The 11,980-nt window shown below is 42.0% G+C and overlaps 2 protein-coding genes across 2 annotated transcripts in view; both read right to left on the reverse strand.

Moving 5' to 3' along the window:
* typx (Tryparedoxin) overlaps window positions 1–4,980 on the reverse strand; it is a 79,975-nt gene extending 74,995 nt beyond the window's left edge. Inside the window, exon 1 of the mRNA NM_001173858.1 lies at window positions 4,516–4,980. Within this exon, the coding sequence (NP_001167329.1) occupies window positions 4,516–4,824 (309 nt within the window). The 5' untranslated portion in view covers window positions 4,825–4,980. The remainder of the gene's footprint in view (window positions 1–4,515) is intronic.
* A 627-nt stretch (window positions 4,981–5,607) lies between these two features.
* txndc17 (thioredoxin domain containing 17) lies at window positions 5,608–11,637 on the reverse strand. The gene is given in 4 exon segments (NM_001141499.2): window positions 5,608–6,182; window positions 7,953–8,028; window positions 10,951–11,032; window positions 11,323–11,637. Coding segments are annotated over 4 exon segments (372 nt in total). The 5' UTR covers window positions 11,468–11,637; the 3' UTR covers window positions 5,608–6,113.
* Window positions 11,638–11,980: the final 343 nt, after the last annotated feature.

The raw sequence follows: 11,980 nt of genomic DNA on the forward strand, positions 1-11,980 counted from the left end.
TTCACATACACTCAATTAGTATTTGGTAGCATTGCCTTTAAATTGTTTCACCTGGGTCAAACGTTTTGGGTAGCCTTCCACAAGCTTCCCACAATAAGTTGGGTGTATTTTGGCCCATTCCTCCTGACAGAGCTGGTGTAACTGAGTCAGGTTTGTAGGCCTCCTTGCTCACACATGCTTTTTCAGTTCTGGCCACAAATTTTCTATGGGATTGAGGTCAGGGCTTTGTGATGGCCACTCCAATACCTTGACTTTGTTGTCCTTAAGCCATTTTGCGGCAACTTTGGAAGTATGCTTGGGGTCATTGTCCATTTGGAAGACCCATTTGTGACCAAGCTTTAGCTTCCTGACTGATGTCTTGAGATGATGCTTCAATATATCCACATAATTGTTCTTCCTCATGATGCCATCTATTTTGTGAAGTGCACCAGTCCCTCCTGCAGCAAAGCACCCACACAACATGACGCTGCCATCGCCGTGCTTCACGGTTGGGATGGTGTTCTTCGGCTTGCAAGCATCCCCCTTTTTCCTCCAAACATAACGATGGTCATTATGGCCAAACAGTTCTATTTATGTTTCATCAGACCAGAGGACATTTCTCCAAAAAGTACAGTTGCAAACCCTAGTCTGGCTTTTTTCATGGCGATTTTGGAGCAGTGGCTTCTTCCTTGCTGAGCGGCCTTTCAGGCTATGTCAATATAGGACTCGTTTTACTGTGGATATAGATACTTTTGTACCCGTTTCCTCCAGCATCTTCACAAGGTCCTTTCCAAGCTGTTTAAAGGCACAATCAACTTAGTGTATGTAAACTTCTGGCCCACTGGAATTGTGATACAGTGAATAGTGAAATAATCTGTCTGTAAACAATTGTTGGAAAAATTACTTGTAGATATATAGATATCCTAACCGACTTACCAAAACTATAGTTTGTTAACAAGAATTTTGTGGAGTCGTTGAAAAACAAGTTTTAATGATTCCAACCTAAGTGTATGTAAACTTCTGACTTCAACTGTACATGAAAAGCAAGAAATAGCCAGCTCATGTAGACACAGCTGATACATATATATACATACACATATATATCTCCTCTGAAGCAAAGCTTCTCCTGTCAGGTGCCAGGAGCTTCATATACCTATCCTGGTGATAAAACCACATCTGTGTAGCAGACAAAGCCTGAGACTACATAGCCAACCCACAAGGCTGCAAAGCTATCTGATGCATTATACAGCCTAGCTACAGGAGCAGAAAAACACATTCACATCAATGCACACACAGATGCCAAAATAATAATTCTGAAGGGGGAAATGTATAGGCCACATTAAGCCTTAAGTAAACACTAAACATGTACATGTCTTAGGACATGTCAGAAGGCTATGCTAGTATGACCTACATCTGACTGCTCACTGAAACATGAATTCTCTCTTCAGTATAAAAACAGAGCGGACAGAGCTGGTCAGTTAAACCACTAACAGACACACTCATTCAGGCCCCTGGTGTTCTGAAGATCACAATTACTCTGCAATTAATACTGGTGACACTGTCAGAGTGAAAGGCAAAATTGTACACTACTCTCAAGTAGCCTTAGCCAAGTTGTGGCCGCACTCGAATTTTGAACAATGGCAATGTTAATGCTGCAGAATATTTTCCACCAGCAGCATTCAGAACACAATAATGCTGCACTGTGGAGATATGCTCCTCCCAGACCGGTCCAAGACAATCCCACCCCTCCTTCCCTGCCTCCATCCCTCTGCCATCCCTCCGTCATTCCCCCCTTCACGCCTGGACTGCATAATGAAGTGTAACACAAACCATCACCAACAATCTGCATCACATTAAATGGGCCTTGATTCAATCGAAATCATGTTGCACTAAGGCTTAGGGTTCTACAGGAAAATACTAAACTAAGGAAATTCACAAAGAGTTCATAGAATATACAGCACGCTATTTGATGACCATGTGGAAGGTTGGGTGGTGTGGAGCCTAGAGGGCAAAGCTCATTTAAAAAGATCCTGTGTGCTCTTACTGTTGAAAGATAATCATCCTAAATGTCTGCATTTCATTGAAGAGGTGGTCAAATGTGATGTAGAAATTACTTGCCAGTATGTGGACAAACTGTGTAGGCCTAGATTAGATAAATACATGACAAAACATTCACATTGTAAAAAATATCATTCCACTGGCACAGAGTACTATATGCAGAAGTATTCTTACAGAAAATCTTCTGCAAATCCCTTTTACTAGCCTGGTGTGGCAATGTAGAGACACAGAAGATGGCCATATATACTCTTAATTCAAAGAGAATTTTTCCAAATTAAAGAGTTTCCCTGGCATCTTAGAACAAGATAATTATCACTGTCCAACTAAAAGCCAGCCTCCATCACCATCTTCTGCTCCCATTAGAGATATAAAATACAATTTCAAAATGTTCAAGCCAGGAAATCATACCATACCGTTTCTATCTCTTTAAAATAATGGGAGCAGAAGATGGTGATGAAGGAGGCTGGCTTTTAGTTGGACAGTGATAATTTCCTTGTCCTAAGATGCCAGGGAAACGCTTTAATTTGGAAATATTCTCTTTGAACCAGGAAGTCATACCATACTGTTTCTACCTATCCTGTGAGGCCTAGAGACATGATCATGTCTATACCCAGTAACGCCTGGTAAAATGTCCTGTACTGCCAACAGGGTAGCAGAAGCAGGGCACTGAGAACGGCACAGCGCCGTCCTCTGCAGACAATTAGATTTATATTCACAGTACCTCGGCTCGCTCCCTCTACTCTTCTCTCCCTCACGATTACAATGTACACATATTATATCCGCTCACCGGGATATTATTCTTTATAGCATATACATTATGTGCATGCAGCTACAAGCAGAGACACATCAGCTAGTCTCAGTGGGATTAATTGTAATTTGTTATTAAGAATCATCATTTGTTTTTAAGACAGGCATGCTGACGTATGTAGGAAACTGGAGTTGCAGAGGACCCAAAATAGATCCTGAACCTGCAGCATGATGCAGGTATCATCTAGGTATAATTTATTTCTAATCCTGAAAACATTGCTTTACCCATAAATGTACATGATACAAAACACACTGACATCGGCTTAAACATTTTAAAGGCTTTCACAACATGCTATTTTTATGTTTATTGAATCCATGTCTAGAAAATAAAATACAGATTCAAGATATTGTGGTAATCATATTTATAATATAGGCCTAGATTCATTATATGGGAGAGTAACTGTACTCTTTTGTCAAACTGCACACACACATCTTGACAAATTGTGATATATTAGCGACATCGTTTGTTGCGTGCAAGGCAAAATAATTAATAAATAAATGGACAGATTTAGCCATTTTCTGTGAAAGAAGACCTTAAATCATCATAATATCTATAGGCTAAACATCTGCTTTTGAAACCTTTACATTAAACCCATATGAAAGAGATGGACAGATAATATGATTAAAATGACTTAATTAATGTGACACCTACAGGTATATTTATAGGAAATTTGATTACATCTGTTTTCCTTTTTCAAACATATGGGTGTTTTCAAATAGCTGTGTAATGTGTATGCCTATTATGAGATGTTGACTTGTGGATCGTAAATAATGGCCCTACAATAAATAATTACATCAAACAAAAGCCTAACAACCAAAGAGTAATCCATTGTCTCGAGTTTCACATATTTCAATAACACTGATTCAAAAAATACATTAGACTTTTTTTTACAATAACTCTTTTCAGCATCGATCATTTCACCTGGGCTATAATAAACCTTTGATATATTAGATATATTATATTTTTTTTTAAATTGTACTATATTTATATAGCATTGTCACTATTTCTAATGGCCTATAATAATTAACGTTTCTCAAGATCTTTGTCAATTTTTTGTAAATTATCCTGCCCCCAAAATGTATTTTTTTCTCCCCCCACTGTAATTTGTTACCGAAGTGTTTGAATTAAAAAAGGTTTCTACAAATTCCACTATGAATAACAATGCATTGTAGACATCAGTATATCTTCCCACTAACTGTGTGTGTGTGACATTTTATTATTTCAATATGGATATTTAGGCTATAGATAACCTATGGCACTGCGGTGCACAATAGATAGCTATATGTTATATCCAATGCAAACAATGGAACCTGGAAGAAATACAGTCGGTCTTCTGTAAACCGTAGTCTATATACATAACATAAGAGACAGTGACAAATTCATCTACCTACTGAAAAAAATAAAATAGGTCAGCTGGCAACATTAAAAACAAAATATGTTAGACCCTGTATCAACTTTTGGTTCCACAGTCAGTTATTTCCAATGACCCACATAAAAGCATACACCTGTGCACTGTAAGGTAGGCCTATATAAAATTGGGCCAAGCATGCTGTTTATTTAAATAAGGGTTTATTGGCCAAATGACCAGGTTAGCCTAAATATATGGGTTTCACATTGTTTTTATATCAGGGCGCAATTCCAGATTCACATTTGTATTAGTCACTGCTTACCTTTTTGTGTCTATCTTTGAAAGGCAATGCCGGCCATTGCATCTCCTGTAAAAAGTCTTGCCAATGTTTCTGGTCCTGATCAGATGAGACGAAGACGATTTCCAATTTGTCTTTATGTTCAGATGATTTTTTGAACTTGCTATAAAACTCACACAGACTGGCGTTGAACTGCTTACAGGGACCGTTTAAACTGCAGCCGAAGTAGAGCCCGACCAGGGACAGCTTGCTGCCCAGCGCCTGTACATCCACCTCGGCTTTCTCGCTGTTGACGAGCCGCTCCCCGAGTAGATTCACCAGAAACTCCGACATGCTGCTCGAGTCCTTCAAACAGACCCTAATATATTCCGTTCTCTTACCAAGACTACAGAAAATGAAAACCAACACGCCCTCGTCCTCCAATTTAGCTTCCTTGGAGAAAGCCCCAATTCGTTGTATAGCCTATGCTCAAATGTGTGCACAACTACAGATACCATCCACTCAGCTCAGTCGCTCCAATGTGTGGTGTGTAGGAATGCGCTCCAATTATACTCATAGAAGTGGTTGCACTCTTCACGTCAAAGCAAAAAAGCAACTCTTTTATGACACCTAGTTATAAAATGGCGATATTGCATCTCTATAATATTCTTGGTGTGTGTATATATATAAAAATCAGACCACCTTTGCTTGATCTTGTATTGAATAGCATTATTTGATCAAGTTCACTATTCAAAGACTGATTGTTGTTAGCATTGAGCATGTTTTGGCCTACATGGTACACACATGGCATGTTTAGGCCTATGTGTACATTAAACTCGAATGACAGAACTAGGGCTAGGTTACTTTCTTCTTCAAGAGCCCGTTTCCAAAGACAACATAGCCTACTATTAAATGTGCCAATTATATTATCTAATATTATAATTTCACATAATTGTTTTTTAAATATCAAGATAAAACGCGAACCTAAATGTTTATTATAAGACACATTAGGCCTAATGTCTAGTTAAATAAAGGTGAAATAAAATAAATGTTTTTAGAACAGGCTGAGGAAGCCACCTAGCGTCTCACAAAGTGAACTGCACTATAGACAAACCATTTTACACATACAATTGTTTTCATCCAACCATCATTTATTTCACTTGACTAAGTTCTACACAACAACACGCCAATCACAGTATAACAGGTAATGTTTCAGTTGATATCTTCACTCTAAAGATTTCTGCTATAAGTAAGAATCATCAATTCGTCTGGCACATCACATTCTAGGAGTAGGCTGCCTACCACTTAGGGGAATCTAATATATTTGTCAAAAGTGGGCTATGTTATTATAACTCTTCTATTTAATTTACTACATTAAACATCAAGTTATAAAAGCAGTTAACTAGCTCTACCAAGGCCTCTGGTTATGTTATAGTTGATTTTTATTTCCATGTAAGAATAGCAACACATTCACTGATTAACACTGACTCACAGGGAGAGGAGTGAGTATTTCAATTTCAAAAAACAATCATTTCTGTTCAATCTAGTGTAGTGAAAAGGTGCCTGGGCTGGGGCTGGATCTCAGGAAAAAGACAGGACAGTGGGACATGGAAGATGACCCAGTGCAGGGCGAGTGTGGTCCTCTAGTCCTCGGTGAACATCATCCTCACCAGGTCAGCTTTGAAGCACTCCTCTTCAACCAGCTTCTGAGGCTGAATTAGATGATGGAGGAAAAGAAACATAACTTAGCATGTTTTGGTAACACTTTCCCTGAAGCTATATTTTATCTAGAACTTATAAAAAGTGTATAAATGGTTAATAACAACCTCACCAATGTGTTATAACAGGTTTATTTTTTACAGACTATCTATAAAAAGAACATTCAATGCTTTTAGGAGCCTTTGAGTGTTGCCACAAAATCCAAAGAAAAACCCAAATTGATTAGATAAATTCTTCTTTGAAAGGCAATTTGCTAATCGATCACTATACTGGAAATTCTCTCCAAAACTCTTGAACGTGCCGTCCTTGGCCAGCTCTCCTGCTATCTCTCTCAGAATGACCTTCTTGATCCTAATCAGTCAGGTTTCAAGACTGAGCATTCAACTGAGACTGCTCTTCTCTGTGTCACGGAGGCTCTCCGCACTGCTAAAGCTAACTCTCTCTCCTCTGCTCTCATCCTTCTAGACCTATCTGCTGCCTTTGATACTGTGAACCATCAGATCCTCCTCTCCACCCTCTCCGAGTTGGGCATCTCCGGCGCGGCCCACGCTTGGATTGCGTCCTACCTGACAGGTCGCTCCTACCAGGTGGCGTGGCGAGAATCTGTCTCCGCACCATGCGCTCTCACCACTGGTGTCCCCCAGGGCTCTGTTCTAGGCCCTCTCCTATTCTCGCTATACACCAAGTCACTTGGCTCTGTCATATCCTCACATGGTCTCTCCTATCATTGCTATGCAGACGACACACAATTAATCTTCTCCTTTCCCCCTTCTGATAACCAGGCGGCGAATCGCATCTCTGCATGTCTGTCAGACATATCAGTGTGGATGACGGATCACCACCTCAAGCTGAATCTCGGCAAGACGGAGCTGCTCTTCCTCCCAGGGAAGGACTGCCCGTTCCATGATCTCGCCATCACGGTTGACAACTCCCTTGTGTCCTCCTCCCAGAGTGCTAAGAACCTTGGCGTGATCCTGGACAACACCCTGTCGTTCTCCACTAACATCAAGGCGGTGACCCAATCCTGTAGGTTCATGCTCTACAACATTCGCAGAGTACGACCCTGCCTCACACAGGAAGCGGCGCAGGTCCTAATCCAGGCACTTGTCATCTCCCGTCTGGATTACTGCAACTCGCTGTTGGCTGGGCTCCCTGCCTGTGCCATTAAACCCCTACAACTCATCCAGAACGCCGCAGCCCGTCTGGTGTTCAACCTTCCCAAGTTCTCTCACGTCACCCCGCTCCTCCGCTCTCTCCACTGGCTTCCAGTTGATGCTCGCATCCGCTACAAGACCCTGGTGATTGCCTAAGGAGCTGTTAAGGGAACGGCACCTCCATACCTTCAGGCTCTGATCAGGCCCTACACCCAAACAAGGGCACTGCGTTCATCCACCTCTGGCCTGCTCGCCTCCCTACCCCTGAGGAAGCACAGTTCCCGCTCAGCCCAGTCAAAACTGTTCGCTGCTCTGGCACCCCAATGGTGGAACAAGCTCCCTCACGACGCCAGGACAGCGGAGTCAATCACCACCTTCCGGAGACACCTGAAACCCCACCTCTTTAAGGAATACCTAGGATAGGATAAAGTAATCCTTCTAACCCCCCTTAAAAGATTTAGATGCACTATTGTAAAGTGGTTGTTCCACTGGATATCATAAGGTGAATGCACCAATTTGTAAGTCGCTCTGGATAAGAGCGTCTGCTAAATGACTTAAATGTAAATGTAAATTATTTTCTTTGTGATCTTGCCATGCACTTATGCTCACCGTGCCATATCGGATCAGAGTGGGAACTCCACTGAGCTTCAGAGTCTTCTTGAACTTATTATTGGGATCCTTCCAACTGGTCGAAGATGAAAAGGTAAATTAAGCAAAATACATAAGTCAGACATTTAGGTCAAAACGTATCATTTTGTGCATTGTATATATACACTGAACAAAAATATAAAACGCAACAATTTAAAAGATTTTACTAAGTTACAGTTCATATAAGAAAATCAGTCTATTAAAATTTCACATCACTGGGAATATAGATATGCATCTGTTGGTCACAGATACTTTTGAAAAAGGTAGGTGTGTGGATCAGAAAACCAGTCAGTATCTGGTGTGACCACCATTTGCCTCATGCAGCACGACATCTCCTTCGCATAGAGTTGATCAGGCTGTTGATTGTGGCCTGTGGAATGTTGTCCCACTCCACTGTGCAAAGCTGCTAGATATTGGCGGGAACTGGAAAACGCTGTCGTACCCGTCTATCCAGAGAATCCTAAACATACTCAATAGGTGACATGTCTGGTGAGTATGCAGGCCATGGAAGAACATTTTCAGCTTCCAGGAATTGTGTACAGAACAGATCCTTGCGACATTGGGCCATAAATTATTATGCTGAAACATGAGGTGATGGCGGTGGATGAATGGCACGACAATGGGCCTCAGGATCTCGTCACGGTATCTCTGTGCATTCAAAGTGCACTTGATAAAATCCAATTGTGTTCGTTGTCCGTAGCTTATGCCTGCCCATACCATAACCCCACTACAACCAAATGCGCCGAAAACAACAGGTTACAGTGAAATGCTTACTTGCAAGCCCTTAACCAACAATGCAGTTTTAAGAAAAATACCTAAAAAAAATGATAAAAGTAACAAATAATTCAAGAGCAGCCGTCAAATAACAAAAGCGAGGCTATATACAGGGGGTACCGGTACAGAGTCAATGTGCGGGGACACCGGTTAGTCGAGGTGATTGAGGTAATATATACATGTAGGTAGAGTTATTAAAGTGACTATGCATAGATAATAACAGAGAGTAGCAGCAGCGTAAAGGGTGGGGGAGAATGCAAATAGTCTGGGTAGCCATTTGATTAGATGTTCAGGAGTCTTATGGCTTGGGGGTAGAAGCTGTTTAGAAGCCTCTTGGATCTAGACTTGGCGCTCCGGTACCACTTGCCGTGCGGTAGCAGAGAGAATAGTCTATGACTAGGGTGGCTGGAGTCTTTGACAATTTTTAGGGCCTTTCTCTGACACCACCTGGTATAGAGGTCCTGGATGGCAGGAAGCTTGGCCCCAGTGATGTACTGGGCCATACGCACTAACCTCTGTAGTGCCTTGCGGTTGGAGGCCGAGCAGTTGCCATACCAGGCAATGATGCAACCCGTACCAGGCAGTGATGCAACCGGTCAGGATGCTCTCAATGGTGAAGCTGTAGAACCTTCTGAGAACCCATACCAAATCTTTTCCATCTCCTGAGGGGGAATAGGTTTTGTCGTGCCCTCTTCACGACTGTCTTGGTGTGCTTGGACCATGTTAGTTTGTTGGTGATGTGGACACCAAGGAACTTGAAGCTCTCAACCTGCTCCACTACAGCCCCATCGATGAGAATGGGGGAGTGCTCGGTCCTCCTTTTCCTGTAGTCCACAATCATCTCCTTTGTCTTGATCACATTGAGGGAGAGGTTGTCCTTGCACCACACGGTTAGGTCTCTGACCTCCTCCCTATAGGCTGTCTCGTCGTTGTCGGTAATCAGGCACGGTTGTGTCATCGGAAAACTTAATGATGGTGTTGGAGTCGTGCCCGGCCGTGCAGTCATGAGTGAACAGGGAGTACAGGAGGGGACTGAGCACGCACCCCTGAGGGGCCCCCGTGTTGAGAATCAGCATGGCGGATGTGTTGTTACCTACCCTTAACACCTGGGGGCGGCCCATCAGAAAGTACAGGATCCAGTTGCAGAGGGAGGTGTTTAGTCACAGGGTCCTTAGCTTAATGATGAGCTTTGAGGGCACTATGGTGTTGAACGCTGCGCTGTAGTCAATGAATAGCATTCTCACATAGGTGTTCCTTTTGTCCAGGTGTGAAAGGGCAGTGTGGAGTGCAGTAGAGATTGCATCATCTGTGGATCTGTTGGGGCGGTACGCAAATTGGAGTGGGTCTAGGGTTTCTGGGATAATGGTGTTGATGTAACCCATGACCAGCCTTTCAAAGCACTTCAAGGCTACAGGCGTGAGTGCTACGGGTCAGTAGTCATTTAGGCATGTTACCTTAGTGTTCTTGGGCACAGGGACCATGGGGCACTCTGTTCACAACGTTGGCATCAGCAAACCGCTGGCGCACACAACGCCATACACGTGGTCTGCGGTTGTGAGGCCGGATGAACGTACTGCCAAATTCGCTAAAGCAATGTTGGAGGTGGCTTATGGTTAAAAGATAACATTAAATTCTCTGGCAACAGCTCTGGTGGACATTCCTGTAGTCAGCATGCCAATTGCACGCTCCCTCAAAACTTGAGACATCTGTGGCATTGTGTTGTGTGTCAATTTGCACATTTTAGAGTGGCCTTTTATAGTCCCAAGCACAAGGTGCAACTGTGTAATGATCATGCTGTTTAATCAGTTCCTTAATATGCCACACCTTTCAGGAGACGGATTATCTTGGCAAAGGAGAAATGCTCAATAACAAGGATGTAAACAAAATTGGAGAGAAATACGCTTTTTGTGCGTATGGAACATTTCTGGGATCTTTTATTTCAGCTCATGAAACATTACACTGTGTTAATATTTTTGTTCAGTATATTTTGCTCAATTTAAATATGCTGTCTGAGAGAGCCAACAAATCGTGATGTTACAACTTGCACAATTTATCTAAGCTTTTCAAAACTACTAGCTGCATTTGCGAGTATGAAAAATATGTATTTTCTATTGCTTGTTGATAGCACAGCATTATCATTCTGCTATCATCACCAGTGAATATGAAAAAAAAGTTGAGTACATACTATGGCCTCTCTCCAACCTGACAGTAGATGAAGACAGAGCCCTCAGGAAGGTGGGACATCTCTCCTCTAACAACTGGCTCAGCTGGAGGGGAAGGAGTAGAACAAAGCTGGCAAATCTGTGTGGCTTTGATTTACGCAAGCAATAAATCACACAAACGCTATAACTTCCTAAAATAATACAGAAAATAGAGCATAAGACGAGCATCCCCAGTAAACACATTACAGAGAATAGTTGGCTTGGCTACAATGAATTGCCGACCATAATGCAGCAGAGACTGACTGACGCATTATGACAGACAGCTGGAAAAGAAAGCCAACTGTTATACGTGTCAAGTACACATTAATACAGCAATAAAATAATAACCATCTTACCTTCCACACAATCTGGACACCAGCTCATCCCTTGAGCGTCTTTATCACCAGAGAAATATGCGAATATGTCCTTTCCTTTTCGCTCAGACACTGCTTTGCAGAATTCATCATAACCATGGACCTTTACTTCTTCGTAATGAGACATGATGAAATTGAATAAGTAGCAGTATTATCAATTACCGTAGGCAAAGCAAGCAGGTATGAAGCGTTTCATGCAAGAATAAAAACGAGTTGGACTATGATCGCTTCTAAAATACTACGAGCAGAGATGAAGAAGTAAAGCGAGAGGCCCAACTCGGCGGAAAATCTGTCTCCGTCCAGCAGGTGGTGTTTTTTCGCCCACCAAGCAAGGAGTTTTTGTATGGAGGTCAATGAGAGTATCGAATTTGGTCAACAACAAACATGTATGGCTTATTTGGTACATGAGGTTTATTTAATTGACTGTACGTTTCGTAATGTTTAGGTTGTTACGACTGTACTGATATAAGTAGGACACATGACATCCCCTCATCTTTGATTTAAAACACTTTATACCGTAGTCATCTCGAGATGGGTATGCATATTTATGATATAAGGCTTATAGCGTTGCATCTCTCCATTGAATACAGACGGTTGACGTCAACAACCCTCGTTGAATATTCAAATACATGTTACAATA

This window comes from Salmo salar, chromosome ssa20 (genome assembly GCF_905237065.1).
Source record: "Salmo salar chromosome ssa20, Ssal_v3.1, whole genome shotgun sequence".
Taxonomy (NCBI): domain Eukaryota; kingdom Metazoa; phylum Chordata; class Actinopteri; order Salmoniformes; family Salmonidae; genus Salmo; species Salmo salar.